At 25.3% G+C, this 26055-nt stretch overlaps 3 protein-coding genes across 4 annotated transcripts; all 3 read right to left on the minus strand.

Moving 5' to 3' along the window:
• Positions 1-329: 329 nt before the first annotated feature.
• On the minus strand, positions 330-2546 carry LOC130671253 (uncharacterized). Of its 2 annotated transcripts, none has more exons than XM_057475031.1 (3): positions 2193-2546; positions 1581-1711; positions 330-779 (listed from the first exon to the last, which is right to left on the minus strand). In XM_057475031.1, the coding sequence occupies exons 1-3, from the start codon at positions 2268-2270 to the stop codon at positions 344-346; spliced, it is 645 nt and encodes a 214-aa protein (XP_057331014.1). In that variant the 5' UTR covers positions 2271-2546; the 3' UTR covers positions 330-343. The 2 variants fall into 2 exon arrangements, with proteins under 2 accessions (XP_057331014.1, XP_057331015.1); XM_057475032.1 differs by having other exon boundaries at positions 2357-2545.
• A 3150-nt stretch (positions 2547-5696) lies between these two features.
• Positions 5697-20949, minus strand: LOC130671233 (variant-silencing SET domain-containing protein-like). The gene is made up of 7 exons (XM_057474999.1): positions 20678-20949; positions 15627-17937; positions 13835-13993; positions 11254-11634; positions 8808-9875; positions 7272-7506; positions 5697-7205 (listed from the first exon to the last, which is right to left on the minus strand). Exons 2-7 carry the CDS (start codon positions 17838-17840, stop codon positions 7168-7170), a joined length of 4095 nt encoding a protein of 1364 aa, XP_057330982.1. The 5' UTR covers positions 17841-17937; positions 20678-20949; the 3' UTR covers positions 5697-7167.
• Positions 20950-21586: 637 nt separating this feature from the next.
• LOC130670907 (solute carrier family 35 member E3-like) lies at positions 21587-24979 on the minus strand. The gene is made up of 5 exons (XM_057474533.1): positions 24470-24979; positions 24151-24303; positions 23158-23240; positions 22921-23059; positions 21587-22515 (listed from the first exon to the last, which is right to left on the minus strand). Exons 1-5 carry the CDS (start codon positions 24956-24958, stop codon positions 22447-22449), a joined length of 933 nt encoding a protein of 310 aa, XP_057330516.1. The 5' UTR covers positions 24959-24979; the 3' UTR covers positions 21587-22446.
• Positions 24980-26055: the final 1076 nt, after the last annotated feature.

A 26055-nucleotide genomic window follows, 5' to 3' on the forward strand; every position in this document is an offset into this window, starting at 1 on the left:
CCTCGTCCAAAATATTTTTTTTTATCTCATGACCCAACATTAGATTTTTTGATATTTAAAAAAAAGTTTTATTACCAAAAAGTTTAAATATTTTTTAAATTAAAATTAATCAAAAAATTATCACGATTAGAATAATTTTTTTACATCCATTGCGATTGCACAATAAAATGTAATTTTTAGATGACGTCTTATAATAAAAGTACTGATACTTTAATCAATATTTATTCTATGACTAATAATATTTTCTATTAATTTACAGTCAGTTTAAAAAATAAAACAAATTTTATTAACTTACAGTTTTTAAATTTATTAGAAAAAATTACAATGAACAATTAATTTAAATTTAACTTAAATTTAGTACTTTGTTAAGAATAAGTGTTTTATCTCGAAATTTTCTGTACTCAAAAGTTTTTGGTTCTTTTACTTCAGCTTCGGGATTAATTGAAGCTTCGGTTAACTTGATTACTATTTCATCAGCGTTTTTATCAGCATTTAGATACCAAATATTATCAAAGTACAGAGAATAAGGAGTATTTTGTATACTGCTACCGCTTACTGAGGCACATAAATATACTTTAGATCTTTTAATTCTAGCACAAGCATTTACAGAATCATGTAAAATAGCGCATAACTTGGCGATATGCATGTCTTTGAGTTCACTATTTACCACATCTCTGATGTAAGTATCGAGATGATCTAGCAAAATTAACGATGGAAGTTTCGTAAAACTATGCAACTCTACTAGTTGTTCTGCCAATGCTTCATAGTTTTCAAGATATCTGTAAGGAATAAATATTTTAAAATAACTGTTTCCACACTGAAGAAAATAAACATTTGTCCCAAATAAATTACTTTATTTGCGGCTTTTTTTTTTTTTTTTTTTTTATTAATGACTGATAAATATATTTGGTACAACTAAATATGACATTTGATTCGAATAATTTTGTAATTTGACTGAAATATATCATTTATTTGTGGTAAGCAAATGGTATATTTGTAGTAAAGATATTAAATTTGTGACGAAAAAAGGGATATTCCGCGATACTTGATATACATTTAAAGCGCATGGTCTAAATAACATTCATTTCCAGCAATCGGGTAATTTTTTTTACTAAAAATAAATCACATATTTCTTACAATAAAATATATATTTGGCCATATCCAAATATACGATATATTTCGCTCAAATCTTAGTCGGCTCAATAAATTTTTTTTCATTAGACTGTAAAAAATCGGGGGTCAATTAAGAGTGAATACGGATTTAAATAAAATCCCAATTCACTCGGAGTTCCGGAGTTTTTTTTTAAAATCACTTCGCATACGGAGTAAATAGGGAGTTTGTCTTTCCAGCGGAGTGATCTAGACTTTTTTTAAATCTGCATTTACTTCTATTCAGAGTTTCAATTAAAATAAAATCCTCTCCAAAGTGAATCTCACTCCGAGGGAATTAAATATATAGACAGTCACCCGCTCCGCATTCACTTGGGATTTAAAGCTCGTTCTCCACAAATTTATAACAGTTTAAAAGAAATAAAAAAATTCACTGATAATTATATTTTATAATTAAAATAAATACATACATAAATTTAATCATATTATATACTGCTGGAGGTACATCTTCACGGTCATGATATTGAGCTGGAAAAGATTTCAATGGACTTGCTGTGATGTAAAAAACTTGATTACCATTTTCGGCCCAGTGCATGGCAGCCTATTCAATGAGAAATTATTTTTTACTTCAATTGCAAGCTCCCTTATATATTTTATTAATTTAATAAATTTATAACAGAAAATTGTTTATTTTTTTACTGATTAAATATATTTATTATCAAACCAAACAGTAGCAAGTTCATTAAATTATTATTTTAATGAAAAGTCGAGGGGGGAGGGGACTGACTACTGGTATTGAACTGAAAATTCTATTGTTTTTATAATCTATTAATTCAGTTTTATAATTATCATACCGAAATTAATTTTAAATTCTCTAGATTTTTTTAATTTATTCAATTGCAAATTCGAACTCGACTAATTGAAGAAATGATAAATTTTCTGAAAACTGCTCCAAGAAGAAAAACGCAGTAATTATAATTTTATAAAATCTACTAACAGAATTTTTTATTATGAAATAAAAAAAAAACTTGGGGGCCGGGTAGTTTACCCTAAATTATAAAATTATTATTTAGTTGTCTTACTTCAAATAAAAATGATTTAGCATGAGTCAGCGGTCCACACAAAAGCGTTGAGCTTGAAGTATTTTTTAATGTAAACATTATAAATTATATATACTTATATCTATTGTAAATTTTAATATTCTATTTTGAATTTTAATATATATTTTTAAGGTTAGAAATCATACATTATGTCTCCAAACCAATAAAATAATCTCTGCAATGATCCTGAAAGTGACAGACAATCAACAATTTTCGGACTTGTTTTTGAAGAAATCAATTACAAAAAAAAACTACAAATATGCACATGTAAAAAATTCAAAAAACAGTCGGTGCAATTTTTTCAAATACTTTTTTTTTTATAGTTTGTTTCGAAAATAAATTCAAAAATTATTTAACGTCGACTAACTTCAGTATCATTTTTCTGCAGTATTCTTGACAGCGAATAGGAAACATTATTTTGGAAAATTTGAATGTTAATAAATCATTATGATAATATATATTGATAGTACTATATATATATATATATATATATATATATAGTACTGGAAATAACAGATGTCTGAAAATTTGTTTAATTTTTAAATAAATTACATGTCATTAATTGAAAAATTCTTAAGTTTTTGGAATGAGTTTTTAAAAATTATTTGATGTTTATTTAAAAATAATATAAATTTCAATTAGTGTCAATGTAGCTTATGATGATAGGTAATTTTTTGAATTGTTGAATAAATAATTAAAATTTAAGTAAATGCGCGGCGAGCAGCTGTAGCGAAACACTTGATGGTTTTTTTTTTTTTTTCTAATAATTTAAATGTTTCTATCATATTTTCCCGCCATTTTATTTTGACGTACGATTTTTAGTTTTCTCTAATTTCTAATAATTTATTTTTCAAATATTCAAATTCACCGCGCAAGTAATAAGAATAATTAATGAGAGTGCATTCCGAAATGCGCTAAGCTACCCCTGCTCTCAACGTTTTTCGGAATGCACCCTTTATGTCAATAAATTAAAAAGGCCATTCGGCAGCCGAAATGGAAGTAGATTTCTCATTGTTGAATTTTTTCACGGTTCAAATAAAAGTTAATAATGAAATAAAATTTTTTTTTACATTTTCGTAAAAATTCTCGAGATGATAAAACAAAAAAAATCAAATAATTATAAGTATAATGCCAAAAATTGAAGCTATCTAAATGAGCTTCAGAAGAATTTTTGATGATAATGCACTATATGTTTTGATTTGACGTTATTTAAAGATACGTATGCATATATTCAAACTATCGGACCAATGGTATTCCGGACCTTATTCGAAAAATTATGATAGATTATGGTTTTAATGCTCGAGAATTTTACCATAAAGACAAAGGCGATAATTTGCTTTCAATAGAATCTACTAATAAAATATTCTAAGATTAAAAATTGATTGTGATACATCAAAGTGTCATACTTGAAATTAGTACTAATATTTGAAATAAAAAGCCTATTAGAATATCAAACGACGAGTAGATATAGAGAATATTATCATCATAACTAATGTTAATCTTGTTATTGATATATCATATCATTTATACCCTGTCGATAAAACGAAATGGTATATACCTACTGAATTGAGATGTTTGGATTTTATAAGTGTCACACTGCGATAATATGAATTTAAGTAGCTCCATGAATGAACTAAGAAGTAGGAGAACTAATGCAATAGCAAAATTTCATTAAATGAATGGTAAAATAAGAAATTTCAGTGGTCTAGGCATATATATAGGCATGAAAATTAAAGCTTATTCGAAGAGCTTTCAGATGAATTTTATATAAAGTCGATAAGTTATCACATTCAAAAGATATTGAAGGAAGAATAGGTAAAAATATGAATTTTAGACATTTTGAAAATTTTGAAATGCTATAACTTCTAAACTAATCGACCGATTGAACTAATTTTCAAACTCGAACAAGCTAGTCACCCACAAAATACGTGTACTAAGTTTCAAGACGATCGGTTCTAAATTGTAGCTATAATCAAAGTAAAAACCTGCATAAAATTAGTTTTTATAATATTTTGTAAATGTTCAAAACCATTTATCTACTAGAAAAAATGGTCCAATCAATGAGCTGTATAGTCAAAATTGTAGGCAATCGGACGAGCTTTCACATAGAACAAACGAAAATAAGCTATCTCTTTCCGTTTAGAAGTTACATCCAGTTAAAGCGGCAAATAAATTTTTTTTGAAAATTTTACAAAATTTCAATTAAACATAACTTCTAAACTTATTGGCCGAATTGGCTCATCTTCGAACTCATCCAAGGTAATCGTCCATAGAATAAGTATACTGAGTTTCATCAAGATCGGTGTAGAATTGCGGACGCTATCGTTAGAGAACGGCACGTTATATTATATATATATATATATATATATATATATATATATATATATATATATATATATATATATATATATATATATATATATATATATATATAAATACATATATAAACTTTTGAACTGAATGTATTTCCTGACTCAGCTCATCGAGCTGAGTTTAGAGGTAGCAAAATTTTTCGAAAATTCCATCATGAGGACAAATACAATAGTTAGATTTTTATGAAATCTACTAAAAATCAGTACGCGCATTTTTTTAAATTTCATTATTTCAATCCATTTGTCTGCGACATTCACACTCATAAATAAATTATTAAAGAAAAATAAAACATTTAAATTTTTAGTAAATTGTTCGTAAATTATTAAGTCATTTTTGTTTTTGAAAAACTTATGCAAGCTTATTTTAGGATTTAAATAAAAATATATTGTTATATTAAAAATAATGTTTATTGTATGTAAGAAATGAAATATCATTATAATTAAAATACATAATATCTTAATTACGTAAACAGTCTAATAAATTTAAATTATTTTCATAATTATAATTAATGCAATAAATAATCACAGTATAAATCATGGCAACAGTAATAATATCCACATGTTATTATAAGTACGTTGCGCATGGACAAAAATTTGGTTCAAAATTTAACAAGTTTTTTTTTCTATAACGAAAACAACAAAAGCTGTATACAAATAAGATGTGTGCGTTAATAATCACCGGTTACTTACAAGGCACTTATTCAGGCACTTAATTAGTACGGTAATGAATTAAAATCAAACAAACTAATTCGAAATTATTATTCCGTACTCGTACTAACGATAAAAACTTACATATTTTTAATGGCTTATAATAATAATTATCATTATTAATTAATAAAATTTTTTATAAATATTTGTGCGATCATCATAAAAATTTATCGTATTTTTACCAAAGAATTAAAATTTATTATTTTTATTTCTTGATAAAAAAATATTTTAAAATATTTATTTAATTCTTCAATACGAATTCTGATTCTATGAAATTAAATTTCATCTTTTTTTTAAATTCAATTTTAAAAAATATATTAATTTTTTAATAAAGTAAAAAAATATTATATTAAAGTATAAAATGACTTTAAATAATTAAATAATCAATGTAATTTTTTTTACACGGATATAATTTATAAGAATTTTTTTTAGTTTTTTTAAAAGTGTAATGATTAATTTTTGAATAAATATAAAAAATTTTATATGAGATAAATTTGTATTAATTATAGATTAAGTAGTAATACTTTTCATAGCTCAATAATTATTGTTTAAATAAAATAAAATATGAGATTCATACCCTAATAATTGACAAATTCAATTCAGGTCTTAGTTAAATATCGCGTCACTAATTCCAAAGGGACATAATTTTATATGCTTTTTTGGCCTTAGGAAACTTTAAACCCAAAAGCGCGTGCACAAAAAAAAGATCCTGATATTCTCCGACGTCTAATAATTTTTGAATTTTTTTAAAACGATAAATTATAAAAAAAAAAATATTTGAAAAAATTGCACCTGTAGCTTTTTAAATTTTCTACATGTGCATTTTTTTAGTTCTTTTTTTTTTGTAATCGATTTGTTGTCTTACTTCAGGATCATACACGCAGAAAATTTTATGGTATTTTTTGCATAAAAAATTTATAGAAAAAATAATTTAGTCATAGTAACATGAGGACAGTATGGAATTATTGTACAAATTACCGATACTGTAGAAATTTTAAAAATACATCGAACAGAATTTACAAGGTGCATTGTAATTTTGACAAAGCAACAGATAAAATTTATACCAACTGCATACTAAATATGTTGATTTATCCTAATAAATTTTACTATAAAGTAGTTTACTATATAGTAATTTTTCTATAAATTTTTTATGCAAAAAATACCGTAAAATTCTCTGCATGCAGAAAAAAAGGATTTCTTGGGCCAAGAAAAAATTTGCATTATGGAATGAAAACAAAAATTTTCTTAAGAATAGAAAACATTTCGTGGTGGAATAAATTTTTTCTCCCAAAAATTTTTTCATGGCTCAAGAAAACTTTTTCTCGTCCCAAGAAAATTTTCGTTTTCAATATGATACTGAAGTTAGCCGACGTCTCATAATTTTTAGATTTTTTTTAAAACAATAAATAATAAAAAAAAAAATTGCACCTATAGCTTTTTAAATTTTCTACATGTGCATATTTTTAGTTTTTGTTTTTTTGTAATTGATCTGTTGAAAAAAAATCAAAAAATTACCAATTGTCTGCCAACTTCAGGATCATTTTTAAATTTATAGTGCAAAAGTTTTCTGGGACAAGAAATCATTTCTTTCTGTGTATAAAAATATGTCTTTTTGGAATTATTGACGCGATATAACTAAAATATCAATAACAAAAAAAAAAAAAATAGTAGCTGTAACTATACATACAGTAGTTCTTATTTAAAACTGGCATAGCTCATTACTCTGAAATTACAATATTATTGTCAACATCTATACTAATTAAAGCAACTTTTAGCCATTATTGAGATTCAAAAATATAAATATATATTAATTTTAATTGTTTGTTTTTTTTAACTACTGCGTATTCTAATTTAATTTAAAAGACTCACTTCTGTTTCTATGTATAAAAATTTGTCAAATCTTTTAAACGATCACCTGCAAAAAAAAAGATTTTTTAATTATAATATCAAAGTCAATATGAATTTGTAATTAATTATTTACCGAAAGTTTTTTTCTTGGATGAAAATTTCTTCGAATGCGAATTTGATTCATTCGATTTTCGATACTCCGCAACTCTTTGGATAAATAATTTAATATTGTAATGATCATTAACTGTTGTACCCTCAACATGTGCAATATAATCTGTTACAAATGCATTGAACATCGTGGTTTCAATAAACCACTCGAGAAAATATCTGTAAGTCTTACTGGGAGATGCTTTGACAAATGATTCTTTCTGTAAGAGCATAAAAAAAAACAGTTTTAATTCTGTTGACTTTTAAAATAAACAATTTATTTATTCAATTATTAATAAGTTAACTGTGAGTAGGATAGAGGTACCGTTTTTGGACTTTTTAGGCCCAGTTTTGGACACTTCAAAAATTAAAATATAGTATATTGTGTGACAAGAGATGAAACAAGACGATTTCGAACTAGAGTGAAGTTGGCTAACATCACCCGCAGTTTGAAATCGTGTTTCATCCTGAGTTACACACATTTTTCATGATTACCTGCATTGAAACTTAAAGTTTCAGTGTCAGCAGCCAGTCAGAAACAATTTAATTTAAAGCCAACTATTAGCGTAAGCGTAAATTGTCATTTGAAATTTATAATTAAGCAGAAACTATAAATACTAGACTGATTCAAAAAAATCGACTAATTTTTTTTTTCTTCATTATATCGAAAATATTGTTGGAAATGACGAACAAGAAAATACTGTGAAAGTTTGAGCTCTTAATATTAATATTAACAACTGCCGCATCGTAATTTTCTATTTCCCATTTAAATAACATGGGAAAATTTATTTTTTAAGCTTTGGAATTTTGTAGCTCTCGGTGGGACCAATACTTTTGAATGTTCAAGATATAATCTTATAGGAAATTTGATGCTCTACAAAAAAGGTCTCTTATAATTTTTCGATATTTTTATTTCTTCAAAAGTAATTCGAAGTTAAAGTTAGATTGACAATAAATTTTCACATTTTTTAAATTTTTTGACGCAACCATCGACTCTATCCGAAAATGTTAGAGGACATTTTTTGTAGAGCATTTTATTTCCTACAACTTATCTCAGAGAAAATTTTCGATATTTCTCATAAGTCGTAAGTTATTCGCAATTAACTGAAAATTTAATATAATTAATTTTAAGCAACAAAATTTAGATTATTTAAGAAAATTTTCAGTTAATTGCAAATAACATACGACCTAAGTGAAATATCGAAAATTTTCTATCGAAGTATGCAAAAAACAAATGATCCTGAAGTTAGCAGACACTTAGTTACTTTTTGATTTTTTTTCCCATCAAATCAATTACAAAAAACTAAAAATATGCACATATAGAAAATTTTAAAAACTACAAGTGCAATTTTTTTAAATATTTTTTTTTTTATAATTAATTGTTTAAAAAAAAATCAAAAAATTATTAGACGTCGGCTAACTTCAGTATCATAAAAACAATGAATTTTTTCAAAATTTTACACTAGTGGTACCCCTTAAATTATATAAATTTATAGTGATTAAAAATAAAGTATACAATTACCTGGAAAATAATTTTCCCGTCTTGCTGTGTGACTAAATGATTTTCAAAATGTGCGCATGTCTCAACAAATACCCGAAGAAATGCTTCGGAGACAAGATAATTTCTAATTCCATCAGCTGGTCCGACATTACTCGATACCAATTGTAATGCGCATTTAATTCCTTTTTGTAATCGTGATGGTAAAATAGTCGACTCATCACCGACCGCACAAATAACTTTCGACGTGTCAAGATCAATAACAATACCATCTTGTACAGAGTCAACTTGAGTATTGGGTAAATTTTTCGACTTTAAAATACCAATGACAAATGGCAATGGTGCCTGTAAAATTTCCGACAGCTCTGGTATATCCGGTAAAACAGGAATAAATGTATGAGGCCAACTAAAAGGATAAAGTAAACTCTGAAGTGCCTCAACACACGATGACAATTTACTTAACTTTTCACATAAAAGTACAACACGACGTTCCAATAGTAAAGTACCGAATAAAAATATAAGTACTTTATTGCTTACTGCGTCAAATAATTGACTCATATCTTTTTCTTCCAATCTAGGATCGTCTGAACGTAAAATTTTTTTTTCCGGTGAATTAGGTTCTACTTTAACTGATATCTGCTCATCATCATTTGATAATTCATCATTTACTTCACTTGTCGTTGAACGAATTTCATTGTCATTATTAATTATATTATTATTGTGGTTACTAATTGTTAATATTTCAATTTTATCTGTTGTTAATTTGAGACAACTGCCAGGTTTTGGCATCGGATTATTGTACAGATCTTCAATAAATTTTCTACGTTTTTTGTCTGGTAGTCCATGTCGTGATTCGAGTTCCAGAAGTACTTTGTGATAAAATCCACTAGCTCGAAATTTAGTTATCATACAATAAGCTAGTGGTAAAATTGGACCACCTTCTGGTTTAACTCTACAGCAATAACCGTATCTACAATTTCCTTTTTCATCCATCAAAAATAGTGAGTAAAATTGGTTTTGATTGGAATCTGGTGAAGGCCAATCTTGAGCATCGGGAAAACAAAAACTTTCAATCCAAGCTGGTGCTTTTGCCTGTTGAATATATTTATTATTAATAAAATAAATATGAGGTAAGAGAGACCCAGTACCTGATCATGGAACTAGTACCCGATTATTACAAGTATTTGTACAGATATATTTAGTAAAATTTAGTAAATATAGATATAAAAATATATGAAGTGATCGAGTACTAGTTCTCTGATCGGGTACTGGGTCTTTTACTTTCAGGAAAAAAATTTCAGCTGCCGTTAAAAAAAAAAAAATTCGTTATTTGCGGGTAAAATGGGATTCCCCCGAAAAAAGTGAAAAAAAAAATTATGAAAATTAAATAAATTTGATTAAATTAAATTTTCATGACAGTAAAGTTAGCGGACATCAGACAATTTTTAAATAAAAAAATTAAAAAATGGCCTTGTAGAAAATTCTGAAATCAGTGCATGCATTTTTTTTATCATATCAATTTAATTATTTAATTTTTTTAAATGTAATTCAAAAATTGTCTTATATCTGCTACATTTACACTCATTAAATTTTCTTATAAGTAATTTTATATAAAGAAAAATAAGTTTTCACATAATTATTGGATGCAAAGGAAGAAAAAAATTTTTTTAATAATTTATATCATAAAACAAGTCATTGAAATTTTTCGACACTCGATTTTTGAAAAAGTTTAACGAAAAAAAAATTCAAAATAATGCTCAATTATATTAACAAACATAATTTTGAAATGTTTATAAAACAAACTTTATTTATAAAATTTTGAAGGTATCCCATTTTGCCCCCTCCCCCTCCCCGTCTTCTATATTTAGACTGCTAAAAATTTTATTCGATTTTGTCATAGAAATTTAATAAAATTCATTAATTTTAAAGGACTATCAATTTGATCACACAACTAAAAAAAATGAAAGCACAATTTTTAACAAAAAATACAAGACTACTTGAAAAATATATGTTCTATGTAATGAATTAAAATATTGAGTTGGATTTAAATTTAAAAAATTTTTAAACAGCACTGAATTTCTTTTCAAATCTTATCTAGTTTTTAATAATTGTGAGTTTATTAAAGTCTTGCTATGAAATTTATCATATTTAAAAACTATCCATGAAAAAAAAAATTTTAATTAAAATTCAGGTGTTTTAAATAACTGTCAGCTTCAACATTAATTTCATTTAAAATCAATTGACTTATAAGCAATAAAAAAAAAATTATTTAAATGCAATAAAATAAAATTCATTGTGATTTTAATATTTCGTGACATTTATGACTTGGAAATCAAAAGTTATGTAAAAATAAAGTATATAAATAAGTTAATTAATTATATTTATATTTATAACTGATTTAAATTTGTTAATAATTTAAAAGAATTTGCTTTAAATTTTTAGAAAAATTTTTACCAGTATAATTACTTACATAAATTGGGTATTTATCTTTAATGTATGGTTCTCTAGTACATAAATTAAGTTCCACAAGTAAACAGACATCGAACAATTTATCACGTCTATCTCGAAGGCTAGTCTCGTGTTTTTCTGAATATTTTATAGAAACATGTCTAACATAATGTTTTCTTTTTTCAGTAAGACTACGATGTAATTCTTCTTTACTTGTCTTACAAGTACTATTTTCACGATATTTAAATAGTCGTAATTTATCATTGAAACTCGACAATTCATCATTTACTGATGATGGTGTTGAGGCTATCGAATCTGTGTCTGAAGAAGTGTTTGAGTCCGTGGATAACTCTGTTCCAGCCATTGTATTTTGTCCGAATGCTTGATTCAATAATTGCTCCACCTGTTTTTTTATATAAATTTAAAAAATTATATATATTAGATCACAACTTATTTATTTTTTTTATTAAACACAAGTATACTTATAAATCTTTGGATTTTTTAAGTGATGTTACGTTGAATCATCATAAATTGATACATTATACATTTTCTGTACGTCATCATCAAATAAGTTTTATACGTTGTTATGATATATGTATACATATATATATTGTATCAATAAGGACTACAAGGTAGTAAGTACGCGCCAATAAATATAAATATATACTATTCATTTAATTTGTTATATGAAAATATATTGTCTTACTTTTGTGTTAAAATATTTAATATCAATAAAAAAATATATGAGTTCATATAAATCAGAGTCTATAGCGCAGTTTATTTAAACGTCAACTAAAATCTAAGATTACTCTTATAAAATATGACTCATTGGGTATTTTTTGCAGCTTCTTTATATTTACTAACGACGGAATTAATTGAAGTGAATTCTTAGATATATTTTATTGTAAAAAAATATATATATTTTTAAGTAAAAAAAATTTATTTATTTTGGATTAATTAATTAAGGGGAGAATGGGGTCTGAGATACAAAAAAAAAGGATATTTTTGTGATTTTTGTTTTTTAGAGTATCTTCTTTATTAAAATTCTTAAAATTTATGACATTATTAAATATCATTTCAAGAATATTCTGCTAAATTTTGATAAAAAAATATTGAAAAATAAGCCAGTGGTAGTGGAAAGAACCGAGTCACCTCAAAAAAATAAGTTTCTATGCCGTAGGCAGGATAACTCATGACTGCCTCATTTGAAATCAAAAAACCAAAAAGAAATCTTTAGTACATAAGTTTATCTTAGATTTGAACGAAGGATTTTTTTTTTTCAATAACTACTTATTTTTTAATTAAACAAAAGGAATAATTTTTGTCAAAAATCAGAGTTTTTTGATTGCACTTTTACCAAAAATTCAAAAATTAATATTTTGTTTATTCTTTCGTCCAAATCTAAAATAAACTTATGTACTAAAAAAAACTTTTTGGTTTTTTTATTTCAGATAAAGCAGTCATGAGTTATCCTGCCTACCGCATGGAGACTTTTTTTTGAGGTGACTTGGCTCTCCCCACTACCACGCGTATTTTTCAATATTTTTTAATGAAAATTTAGCAGAACATTCTTGAAATGGTGCTGAATAATGTCACAAATTTTGAAAATTTTAATAAAGAAGGTACTCTGAAAAAAAAAAAAATTACAAAAATATCCTCTTTTTTTTGTATCTCAGACCCCTTTCTCTCCTTAAGGCCGTTCTCAGACAGTGTCTCCCCCCACATTTTTAAAATATTCAATGACTTTCAATTGCAATAATGTATTAAAATTTTGATGATTAAAAAAAAAGTTAAAGCATTAATTGAAAAAAAGGGCCACGCAGTTACAATTTCCTCGAGACATAGATTTCTAAAAATATTTTTTACAGTTGATATCAATTAGGAGTTAAACGAAATTTGGAAAATAAATTTCACTAAAATCTTCATGTCAATTTTATAATTCGAATTTTCAAATTTTGTAAGCTAAAATTTATTTAACAAATTTCGTTTAACTCCTAATTGATAACTGTAATTTTTTTAAAAATCTATATCTCGGCAAAATTGTAACTGTGTTGTCCTTTTTTCGACATAATCTTGAAGTTAGCAGATAATTAACAATTTTCAATTTAATTAAAAAAAAAAAAAAATGCACATGTAGAAAATTAAAAAAACTATAGGTGCAATTTTTTAAAATATTTTTGTTTTAAATTTATCATTTTTAAAAAAATTCAAAAATTATTAGACATCAGTTAATTATGATACTGAATTTAGTCGACGTCTAATAATTTTTCGATTTTGTCTAAAAATGATAAATTTGAATAAAAAAATATTTTGAAAAATTGCACTTATGGTTTTTTTAATTTTCTACATGTGCATATTTTTAGTTCTTTTTTTTCTTCAAATTTAATTGTTCAAAAAAAAATCCAAAAATTTTTAATTGTCTGCTAGCTTCAGGATCGTAGTTAATTTCAGTATCATTTTTTCAATTTATGCTTTAATTTTTTTAAAATTAATTAATAAAATATGAAGAATATTTTTAAAAAGTGGGAACACTGTCTGAGAATTTCCTTAATCAATAAATATATTTTTCTATTAATATAAAATAACAAAAAAATAAGTAATACCTTAATTTGACTAGGTCCATCCAAAAATGATCGAGACAAAGAATTTGATTTGTTAATAAATGTATGAAAATTAATATCTCGTGTTAATTTTTCAAACTCATCAGTCTTTGATGTGTTATTATTATTATTTTCCAATAGTAATGGCTCTATTGGCGTACACTGAAACAATAAGAAATAATTATTAATTATATATATATATATATTTTAATTAGGACAGTACTTAATAAATTGATGCATACTATGGGAAAAATTTATGATCAATACAATGGCTACAATTTATCTTTAGATCTCAAGAATTTTTTTTGGGTCAACTAAAACAATTATAATTATTGTGATAATTTAAAAATAGAATACATTCGAAGATAATTGCTGAGGAGTTTATATCATTAAGATATATATTAAACAATGTGATATATAATTTTCTCATTATTGTATTTTAAAAACTATATTATCATTTTATTCAAAAATTTTATCTATTAATTAATAATTTTAAAATAAGACCAGATAATTAATAGCCTTGGTATTAATAATAATTTAAATTTATAATATATAAAAAAAATAATATTTAATGTTATTATTTATTACAATCATCTGGTATTTATATATTTATTGACCGAGTGTGGGAAAATTTGATTACATGGTTGCTTTGCAATTAACGGGATCGTGTGAACTTGTGTTTTATTTATTCGCTGAAAAATAGTCAAATAAAAAAAATATCCGGCCTTACCCGGAATAGAAATTTTTTCTTTTTTAAATACAAAAATTAATTTTTAAATTAATTGACAAATTCAATTAAACAAAATTGAAAAAAAATCTAGCAGTTTAGTTATGAAATTCCCAATATTATTTCGATTATAATTCTGTTTAGAAATTTATACCTCGGCAATGGCTCATTGCACAGATAAGCTCAGGATTTATTGTCGGGAATGAGACGCTCTACAAAAAAAGTCTCTTATAATTTTTTGATAAATTCATCTGTTCAAAAGTTATTGGAGTTTGAAGTCAATTTTGTTGTAAATTCCGAGATCTTTCTATTTTCGGCGAAACTATCAGACTTATCACAAAATTTCATAGAAACTTTTATGTAGACAATTTTACTTCCTACAAATCATCTCTGATAAAGTTTTTTAAAATTCCGCATTGTTTTCTAGTTATTTCCATTTTAATGTCAAGCTCTTAAAAAAAAGTATTCTGATCGATTTCAAGATCTTGACATTAAAATAGAAATAACTAGAAAACAATGCGGAATTTTGAAAAACTTTATCAGAGGTAATTTGTAGAAAATAAAATTCTCTACAAATAAGATTCTATGACATTTTTTGATAAGTCTGATAGTTTCACCGAAAAAATAAAAGAAAACTCAAAATTTTCTATAAATTCTACTTCCAGCTCCAATAACTTTTGAACAAATGAATTTATCAAAAAATGATGAGACTTTTTTTTACAACGTTTGATTCCATATGAAATCACATTCTGAGATCTGTACAATGAACCATTGCCTATAAAACTCCGAACTAAAATTTATTTTCCCATGTTAATTAAATGGGAAATAGAAAATTCTCATGATCGACTTCTAAATATTAATATTAAGAGCTCATCTTTTAACAGGCATCTTATTTCGCCGCCCTGCAATTATTTAATAGGTCCCGAGAAAAAAAAATACCCGATTTTTTTGAATCAGTTTAATATAAAAACTTTTTGACTCTACTAAATAAACAACACAAACGGTAGCAAAATTCTTTGACAATTCCATCTAAATAAAAAGCAATTAATAATTAAGTAGAGTATGTACCATGTAATGTAACTCGGGTTCTTTTTTTTTCTCTCGACACAAAATGGATAAAGATTCTTCAGAATTATTCGGCAGCATTTGATTACTTATGAATCCATTGTCGCCATGGTGCCAATTGTGAGACAAATAATTTCGTTCTTGTGGTGATAATTTACTCAATTCCATAATATCTGTTCCACTTTTTTTATCAAATGAAAACGGCTCAGCATAAATACGTTCTTCATTTTTTGATGATAAATTTTGTCGCCGCTTACCATCAATGAATGTCGTCAATTCTGTCGAAAGTCTTTTAGCAGCTGGACTAAATTGCTGATCATAAAAATCATTATTGCTTGATAAAATATTATTTGATATTGAGTTATTTAAAACATCATCAGATTTTGATTTAAATCCATTCAATGACGATGATGATTCTGTAAAATATGTCGTAAAATTTGGCTGCTCATACATTATTGGACTCGCACAATTTAAATACGGCAAGCAATCAAATGTCGAGTGCTTACGTGTTTTAGATTCACTATTTTTTTTATCACTGTTCATTTTTTTCGAATCATCTAATGTACGAGACAATCTATTCAAAAATTTATTTTTATCCGTATTTTCAATATCGTTATCAGAATCACTCTGACTTTTTTTTTTATTTTTATTATTTAATTTTATTTCCAAATCAAATTTATCTTTTCTCGGCACAATAACTTTTGGACCGAGGGCTTTTTGATGTTGAATTAATACAGTTTCAAGTTTTTCTAACATCTTTTTAGAGTCACGAACGGTACGACATTTAACGGAACTAGTTGATGCCGTGGGAGAATGCTCTTTAATGTCATCTAATGCTAAGCAATTTTTAACGGATAAAGATAATGAACTATTTACATTTTCTACATTGTGTAAAGACTTAAATCCTGTTTCTTTCTCTACTTTTTTAGTACGGTCTTGTGAAGACCCAGAAACGACATCATCATTATCATTATTATCAAATTCCTCATCATTATCATCGCCACGAATTATTTCGTAATTTCTAAAACTTTTAGATGATCCGGTTACGTCAGCACCCAGACTTTTAACAGAAGATTCTCTATCACTGCGTGTCCATGAAGACTTAGCACTTTCTCCAGTAGTTAAATCATACCTTCGATTTATATTCGGGCAGTGAGCGAAAGTTCTTGGAGGTTTTTTTGGCGGTGGACCGGAAGGCAGCGGAGCTTTTAATGCGGCTTTTAATCTATCAGTTAATTCATCATTTGATTCATCGTCAGACTTTCTGGACGATGCTACAACTCCTGCTGCAACTGTTGATTCACATGAATTATTATTGTACTCATCTTTCTCAACTTTTGTTGATTTTCGTCGAGATAATTCTTCGCGAATATCAATCATTGTACTGCTGTCATTGTCTTTGTTTAATTCGTCATTAGATTTTATTTTGTTATCATTAGCAGTCTTTGATTTTGTTATTTTAGTATACTCAGCACCATTCATTATAAATTTATCAAATTTATTTGATTGATTTATTTTTAAATTTTTAAATGAAACAAAATCATTATTTTTATTTAAATCTTTTGACGTTTCACCAAAATCATCATCTAAACTATAAATAGGTGATATATTTTTTTGTCGCGATATCACTGTTGTTTTAACTGAATTTTCACGAGTTATTTTATTTTCTTTGGTCAATGGTGGACGATATATTTTATCAATGCTTTTATATTCATATTTATTTTTATCATTACCACAATCAACAACATCTACATTTATTCCGTCTTCATCATCAACTTGAATTGGTTTTTTTTTAACATTACCCAGTTTACCGTACTCTGGTTTTTCTTCAAATATTTTAACATTTTTATTAACGATAGAAAATACTTTTTCTTTTGATGGTGAATTTAAATTTCTTATCTTAGTGAGTTTATCACCTCGAAAAGCTGGAGTTCTTTTTATATTTTTACCAGGATTTGATAATTGTCTTGTGACATTTAACTTTAAATTTTTTTTTAGTTTAACTGGCGAAGAACTTAGTGACCTGCGTAATTGTTCTTTCTGATCATCATCGTCGTTATCATTATCATCATCACCGTTATCACAATCCTCATTATTAATATTTTTCTTATTGTTTTCAATTGTATTTTTATTTGTATTTTTACTACACAAATTTTGTTCGAACTTTTGTTTTATCATATTGACCATCGTGCCATTATCGGACGTCAAATGCGACATTTTTAAATATTTTAAACTTACTTTACACTTTATTAATCATCGATTATTTACAAATTTAATTGAATAAATAATTAGGCTACACTTGAAGTTAAAACACCTGGAATAAAAAAAAAAATTCATTAAAATTTGTCAAAAAAAATTTGTAATTTTTTATAAATATTTATATGATCCTGAAGTATGAGTGTGAATAGCAGACATCAGATAAATTTAAAATTATTAATAAATAGAGTAAATAATTGATAAAATAAAATTTTTAAAAAATGCGCATTTAAAAAATTTTAAAATTATTTAGTCCATTTTTTATAAATATTATTTTTTTAATTATTTACTCTATTGTAATTATAAGTATAGTAACATACACCTGCGAAAACTAGGGAACAAATTACAGTGATAAAGTATGAATGACTGTAAGAGTGCTAAATTAAGTATGAATGATACCAACCAATGTAAATAAGTTAACAAATTAAGAACGAGGAAAAAAACTGTAAACGGAAGTTGTACAGTATACATGCAAATAAAGATTATCTATTCTATATTATTAAGAAAATAAGGAAAATTTTGTTCCCGCGATATCTATATGATAGAATTAGTCAATGTTATTGAAATTGGTATCATTAGATAGGCCTTGACTTGAATTTGTGCCTTTTCATAGTTTAAACTATTTTAATTGCCGCCCGTACAAAAATGTATTGATCACTGACTGACCACTAACTGATCAATCATCGATCACGGATTGATCAACAACTCATCGTTAATTGATCAATAATTGATCAGTCAGTAATCAACCATAGATCAATGAGAGATCACTTAAAGATCAATAACTGAGCACTCTGAGGAGAATAATCTGATAGTGATCAATCAGAGATCAGTTAGAGCTCATCCAGTGATCAATCAGCGACAACCTATAGATCATTCGAAAATCGCATAAAAATCGTCCAGTGTTTAAATGAAAATCACAATTTTTATGATATCTCCAAGTGATCTATAGATTGTCGCTGATTGATCACTGGGTGATCTTTAACTGATCTCTGATTGATCACTATCAGATTATTCTCCTCAGAGTGATCAGTTATTGATCTTTAAGTGATCTCTTATTGATCTGTGGTTGATTACTGACTGATCAATTATTGATCAATTAACGATGAGTTGTTGATCAATCCGTGATCGATGATTGATCAGTCAGTGATCAATCCATTTTTGTACGGGCGAGTATTGAGATAAATAGATTTATCTATATCATTCGAATTACATTTAAATTACGCGAGAAAAAATACGATCGTATTTATTTTCTTTAAATAAATTAATACTTTAATTATTCTGTTACTAAATATGACTGAATGTCACTGAATATATAGCTATTTTATTTATATCGCGTTACTTATTCCAAAATGACAGATTTTTCTACTCCCTTTTGGTTTTAGGAAGCTTCTCAAAGCCAAAAAAGTGTGCATAGAAAAAAAAAGGATTCATTGACACAAAAAATCTTTACTCGCCTAAAGAAAATTTTTACTTACCCCAAGAAATTTTTTGCATTGTGAATTGAAAACAAAAATTTATTTACAACTAGAAAAAATTACTTGGTGCAAGAAATTATTTCTTGACCAAAAAAATCTTTTCTCGCCCCAAGACAATTTTTGTATTTAATTCATAATGTATAAAATTTCTTGGTGCAAATTAAAATTTTTTGCGGCAAGAAATTCTTATTTCTGAGTATTTTATAAATTTAGTAGTGATAATTGGAACAGTCACATAGTGACTGCAGGTTGCTCGTTATTATTATTTACTCTATTTATGTATAATTTTAAATTTGTCTGATGTCTGCAACATTTACACTCATTCCTGAAAGCAGACAATCAACAATTTTCGAAAATTTTTTTTCCCACTTAATTAAAAAAAAAAAAACTAAAAACATGCACATGTAGAAAATTAAAAAAATTGTAAGTGTAATTTTTTGAAACATTTTTTTATTATAATTTATCGTTTCAAAAAAAATTCAAAAATTAGTAAACGTCAGCTAATTCCTGTATCATATATTTATGAATTTTGAATAAGTAATTAAATTTATTAAAATAATGAAATTTAAAAAAATGCGCGTACTAATTTTTTAATTTTGAAAATATGAATTTTTTTACTTTTATTCTGTATACTTACATTTTATTTAATTACTCCAAAATTCAAAAAATCGCGAACTGTCATCTACATTAATACTCATAAATCGTAAACTAATTACAAGTAAATAATTATTAAATTATTAATAAAAATAATTACTAATGAAATATTATTTAAAAATAAACAAACAAAATAAATTAACACCTGTTGCATTGTTTGGCAAAGGTTATGTTGTTTGATTTTGGAGTGACAGTTATAAATAAAATATTTTAAATTACATTAAATGAATATTAAATAACTTTATAACTGTTAATTACACTTCAAACAAATAATTAAATATTTAAAATAAAAATAATTACTGTAAAAATATTTCAACAAAACCAAACATTTCGTTTTTAAAAAAAAGTATCAGTAAAATTGATGATACTAAAGTTAGCCATCTAATAATTATTTGTTTTTTTTTTAAACAATAAATTTAAAAAAAAATAATTTTTAAAAATTGCACCTTTAGTTTTTAAAATTTTCTACATGTGCATATTTTTAGTTTTTTTTTGCAGTTCGTTGAAAAAAAAATTCGAAAATTTTTGACTGTCAATTTCACGATCATTAAAATTAATTTATTTATAAAGTAATTAACTTATTTAAATTAAAAAGGTTTCACTGAATAGTATAAAAAATATATATATACATATATATAAAACAAAATTAATTAGTAAATAAAACCATACTTTTAAAACTTTCGCTTTACTTGTTGATTAAATATTTTTCGTCCTCTTGAATTACATCTGTATCGTAAACACACTCACATTAACCGCAGGTTTAAAAACTAAATTAAAATATAAAACGGTCACAACAGCATAACAAGTCATGCTATATTTTATTTAATAGGCTTGATAATTTATACATTAACTTTTATCCTGATAATAATAATTGAAAATAACTTTTGTGTCAACGATAAAATACGTGTTGAATTGCGCACTGAAATAAAAATAAATAATAGAGAGAAAGATAAAACAGAATATATGATATGTCTATGTAGATATATACATATGTATGTATAAATATATAATATATGAAACTTGTAACTGAAGCTGATGTGTGTATGTAGAGTGATTATAGTCTGTACTGAAGGATAGAATGGAATTGGAGTTTTAAAACGAGTGTAGTTTTACAAACTCTTTATTTAAATTGGGTTTTACAGTGACCTATTTTTTTTGTTGCAAAAATTTGTTATTATTATTATTATTATTATTATTATTATTATTATTATATAATTAAAAATTTCATGACCTTTTTAATATTTTACAGAATTAATTATTGTACTAAATAATTATAATGATAATAATTAAATCTATTTAATTAACGATAATTAAAAAAAAAATGTTAATAATTATCGCTCAATGTATTATCTTAAATTTAATTAAGAGTTTTTTGTTCTATTAATTAAAATAAATATATTAATTATATATTTGTATGAATTATTTCAATGGTTCGCTTTAAATATAAATTTAAATGGAATTCTACTGGCGCGATTTATAAATAGAATCATAAAAGTAAAAAAATTTTACGAGGATTATAAGAGAAAAATAATACAATTAATTTATTTTTTTTTTTATTAAATATATATGTATATTTTTAAAAGTTTTGTACAATTAAAAAAAAATTTATTACATTTTTGTGCAAACAAAATGTTGGATATTTACAGTTGTTACAATAAGATCTTATCCGGCTGGAATGAGAAATATTGACTAACGATTAAACAAATAACATATAAGTATTATATATATATATTTATATTTTGATATAGACTTGTAATAATCGATGATATTTTTAAAAATCAGTCAAGATTTTATCGCGTGTCTTTGAATTTTCATTTACGATTTTCAAGGCAGTGTTTTTATGAAACGGCGCGAAAAATATTTAAAAAAAAAAGTATAATAAATATATGGGTTTAAAGAATGAGAATTTTTACTATCGTTCTTTTAATTAAAAAAAAAATGATACTGAAGTTAGCGGACGTCTAATAGTTTTTGGATTTTTTTTTAAAACGATAAATTATAAAAAAAAAATATTTGAAAAAATTGCACTTGTGGTTTTTTGAATTTTCTACATGTGCATATTTTCAGTTTATTTTTTCGTCATTGATTTGTTAAAAAAAAAAATCCAAAAATTGTTAATTGTCTGTTAATTTCAGGATCATATGTTAATGATACTGAAGTTAGCCGACGTCTAATAGTTTTTGGATTTTTTTTTAAAACGATAAATTATAAAAAAAAAAATATTTGAAAAAATTGCACCTATGGTTTTTTTAATTTTCTACATGTGCATATTTTTATATTTTATATTTTATAATTTTTGTCATTGATATGTTGAAAAAAACTGAAAATTGTTAACTGTCTGTTAAATTCATGATAATTAAAAAAACCAAAATCGTAAAATTCATTGACTGTCCTGACAATTGAATGAGAATACCACCTGAATACTAAATTAATTTTGATTATATTTTATGTACAAAAGGTTTCCCTTCTTCAATTTGTGACTCTGCTATTGATTGATTGTCTTTCATCTGTAAATTAAAATTAATTAATTGATAGTGAGATCAGCAGACAACCGCCAATTTTTGTTTTTAAAAAAAATCAATTTTAATATTAACTCAAAGAAAAATATTTTAAGACCATTCTGTGCAAATAAATATGTAATTTATTTATAAAAATAAAATATTGTCAGTCGTCTGATATTTCACTATAATTATTATCATTATAAATAAAATTATATTCCTATATAAATATATCAAAATATCAACATCAGAATACTTACGTTCACTAATCAGATATTAAACATTAAATAATACTTGAGCAATTAATGAACGTTTAGTAAACGTAGAAGTAATACTTCAGTAAACGTTTTTTCACCCTTTTGTCAACGACTTTTTTTTTACGCGAAAATTTTATATAAATTTTTTTAAACTTGCCTTCACATGAGTATAAGAAATAATTCCTCCTAACGTCAATGTTATTCCGATAGCTTGATTTAGCGCCAAAGACTCTTTAAATAAAATAGAACCACCCAACAATAATAAACAAAATTTACAATGACCAACCATGTTGTATCTAAATTATTTCATATCAATGAATTAAAGAAAAAATATTATTTATATTAATTATCTCTTCTTAATTACTCGTGTAATTAATGATATAAAAAAGGATACGTTAATGGTGATGTCTTCCCAATAATCCAATAAGACGTAAGATTAACAAAAAATGCAACTATACTAGAAAAAAATACCATCATCTAAAACAAAAGTCAATTGTTTTAATTTAATAACTATTCAAATAAACCCTGATTAAAAATACTCATTGAAAAGTATTAAAAAAGATGAGAATTGAATACTTTTGAATACTTTCTATACCACAAGGTTTTCATCTGGACATAAAATTAATACTTTTCAATTCTATTGAATCCAAAAATAATATAAGAATTTCTAAACTTCCAAGGAATTGAAAAAGATTCAAATGAATTCATATTTTTAATCTTTCTGAATACTTTTCAATACCAAAAAAGTTTCGAATTTTAAGATCACATATGGGATCGATATTTCGGATCGAGTGTAGGATTGAAAAGAATTAAAATGAATTGACATTTTTGAATCTTTTTGAATCCTTCTCAATACCAAAATAGTTCCATATTGGAAGATATTGAAATGATGTAAGATTGAATTCTTTTCAATACTTTTGAATTCCATTTTAAGAATTAAAAAGTATTCAAATTATCGAAATTTCAATTCCATTCAATACTTTTCAAAATCTCCGTATGGATTGAAAAGAATTTAAATAATTTTCAATTCTTTTCGATGAGTATTTTTAATCAGGGAAGAAAAAGAATTAAAACAACAAATTATGATACTGAAGTTAGCCGATGTCTAATAATTTTTGGATTTTTTTGAAATGATAAATAAAATGATAAATTATAAGAACAAAATATTTGAAAAAATTGAATTTCTATTTTTTTTTAACTTTCTACATGTGCATATTACACGACTCATGATGCGAAGCATCAAAGTGTGCTTTACGATCGAAACATTTTTTTTTTAGTTTTTTTTTTCAGCAATTGATTTGTTGCAACGAAAAAATCGAAAATTTTTAATTGTCTTCTTACTTCAGAATCAAGAAAAAAATAATTATTTTTTTAATATAAAACTCACGATATCAAAAAAAGACCAACTGTGACTTAAAGTATTTCCAATAGGCTCAACAATTGGTACAATAAATAAAAGCATTATAGCTGATAGAGGTGCTTGATAATATAAAAGTTGCATAGGATCCATTTGTAATTCTTTTTGTTTTTGATTAATCCACTGTAAGATAATTAAATAAATTAAATTTTTTTTTGAATCTTTTTCGAACGAATTTTTTTACGGGATATATTGCGGCAGAATTTGATACCAGATTCATCTTATCTCGTGCTTATGGAAAATTTTTTTCCATGTAATAATAAAAATTTGAATAAGTAATAACATTTACCACTTGATATAGAGATGTAACAAGTACTCCAAGAGCCGCATAAATAGTTCCTAAAATATTGAATTTTATGTCATAATAAAAATTAATAATAACTCCGAATACAATTGGAATCAGTGTTAATTTAACAGGAATACTGAAGTGTTTATTATAAAATGACATTTGTATGATAATAACACATGGTGTTGTCAACATTTTAGCTATCTGATAAGTTCCAACTGTATTGTGCGCTAAACTTAAATTTGTCAATACAACAAAACCACAAAATGTCATTGCAATAAATAACATTTCTTTAATCGCGACATCTTTTATACAAAATACATCTAATTTTTCACATATTATCAATCCAATAAACGTTACTATAAAATGTATCATTGATAGAGTTATGTTTGGAAAACCAATATTGTAATACAGCCATTTATTTAACAGTACAATTATTATTGAAAAAAATATATTAAGTACTAAATATAATACTGTAGTTTTGTTGTTCATTTTAATACTTTAATTTATACAATTTACAATTATTTTTAACAACCGGCATGTCTTTGCTGTGTTATTTGTTATTATTTACATTATTTTTGTGTATAATGTAGTTAATAGCAGTATAGTTTTTGTCGTTAAATTCATTCCAAGTTGGTATTTACAATAGGAACGTATTTTCCTGGTTTAAATTTTGATCGGATATTTCATGTCGTAAAAAAATAAATGCAAGTAAAATTTGAATTATGTTTGAATTAAAAATTCATGAATTGAACATGGAAAAAAACTGTTTTTTAAATACGATAGGAATGTTATCTAGCTAAATATAGTAATGGCGCGAAAATATTAAAATTTAAAAGCTCAACCCAGACAGCATTCAAGTTGGAATGACTGCTTTACGATGTCTTTTTGAAGGGGTCCTCAAGAAGTCTTATAATGACTTCTTAAAGGTGTCATTTTTAAGAACTCTTTATTAAAAGTTCTTGAAGACTCCATAAATAAGACGTCAGTTTTGTGACTTCTAAATGTATTCTTTTTTGTGACTTCTTTATGAAGTCAAAATTAGGATCTCCTTACGACGTCATGGTAAATTCATACTGAAGTCTTACTTGTGAAGTCAGAAAAAATAACTCTTTGAGAACTCTTTTTAAAGACGTCTTTCTGAGTTCGCTAGGAGGCTCATTCGACATCTTGAGAACTTCTTAAAGATTTCTTTAAGATGTTGATGAGACGTCCAAATCATAAATAGGAACTCATTCAGAACTCATCGAGACGTAATTTTGGGTGTGCCGTCAACTGATCCCAACAATTTTATACCACGACAAGTGATCAACAACTAATTTACATAATTCAACTTTTCATATTTACAACAGTGAATTTTAATTACTCATGTCATAGTAATTAATTATTTTATGAATTTGTCAGTGGGATCAGTTGTCTGTGGGATCAATTATCGTATGATTACTTGTCGGGGATCAGTTGTCTGGGATCAGTTGTCATGGAACCAGATCCCGGATCTCCAGATTTCTGATAGATCTTAAATCAAAAAGAAAATTTTGAATTCTCAATTTTCTATGGATTTTATTGGACAATGACACGTTCTTATTTTC

This window comes from Microplitis mediator, chromosome 7, assembly GCF_029852145.1.
Source record: "Microplitis mediator isolate UGA2020A chromosome 7, iyMicMedi2.1, whole genome shotgun sequence".
NCBI classification, from domain to species: domain Eukaryota; kingdom Metazoa; phylum Arthropoda; class Insecta; order Hymenoptera; family Braconidae; genus Microplitis; species Microplitis mediator.

Coding starts and splice junctions, on each gene's coding strand:
- LOC130671253 (XM_057475031.1), bottom strand. CDS start 2,270: ATGTTTACATTAAAAAATACTTCAAGCTCAACGCTTTTGTGTGGACCG. Junction 1,712..2,192: donor CTAAATCATTTTTATTTGAA/GTAAGACAACTA, acceptor CTCATTGAATAG/GCTGCCATGCACTGGGCCGA. Junction 780..1,580: donor TATAATATGATTAAATTTAT/GTATGTATTTAT, acceptor TATTCCTTACAG/ATATCTTGAAAACTATGAAG.
- LOC130671233 (XM_057474999.1), bottom strand. CDS start 17,840: ATGTCGCATTTGACGTCCGATAATGGCACGATGGTCAATATGATAAAA. Junction 13,994..15,626: donor AACCCGAGTTACATTACATG/GTACATACTCTA, acceptor TTATTGTTTCAG/TGTACGCCAATAGAGCCATT. Junction 7,206..7,271: donor ATCCAAGAAAAAAACTTTCG/GTAAATAATTAA, acceptor TTTTTTTTGCAG/GTGATCGTTTAAAAGATTTG.
- LOC130670907 (XM_057474533.1), bottom strand. CDS start 24,958: ATGAACAACAAAACTACAGTATTATATTTAGTACTTAATATATTTTTT. Junction 23,241..24,150: donor GTTGGTCTTTTTTTGATATC/GTGAGTTTTATA, acceptor CTTTTGTTTTAG/ATGATGGTATTTTTTTCTAG. Junction 22,516..22,920: donor TTTCTTATACTCATGTGAAG/GCAAGTTTAAAA, acceptor TTTAATTTACAG/ATGAAAGACAATCAATCAAT.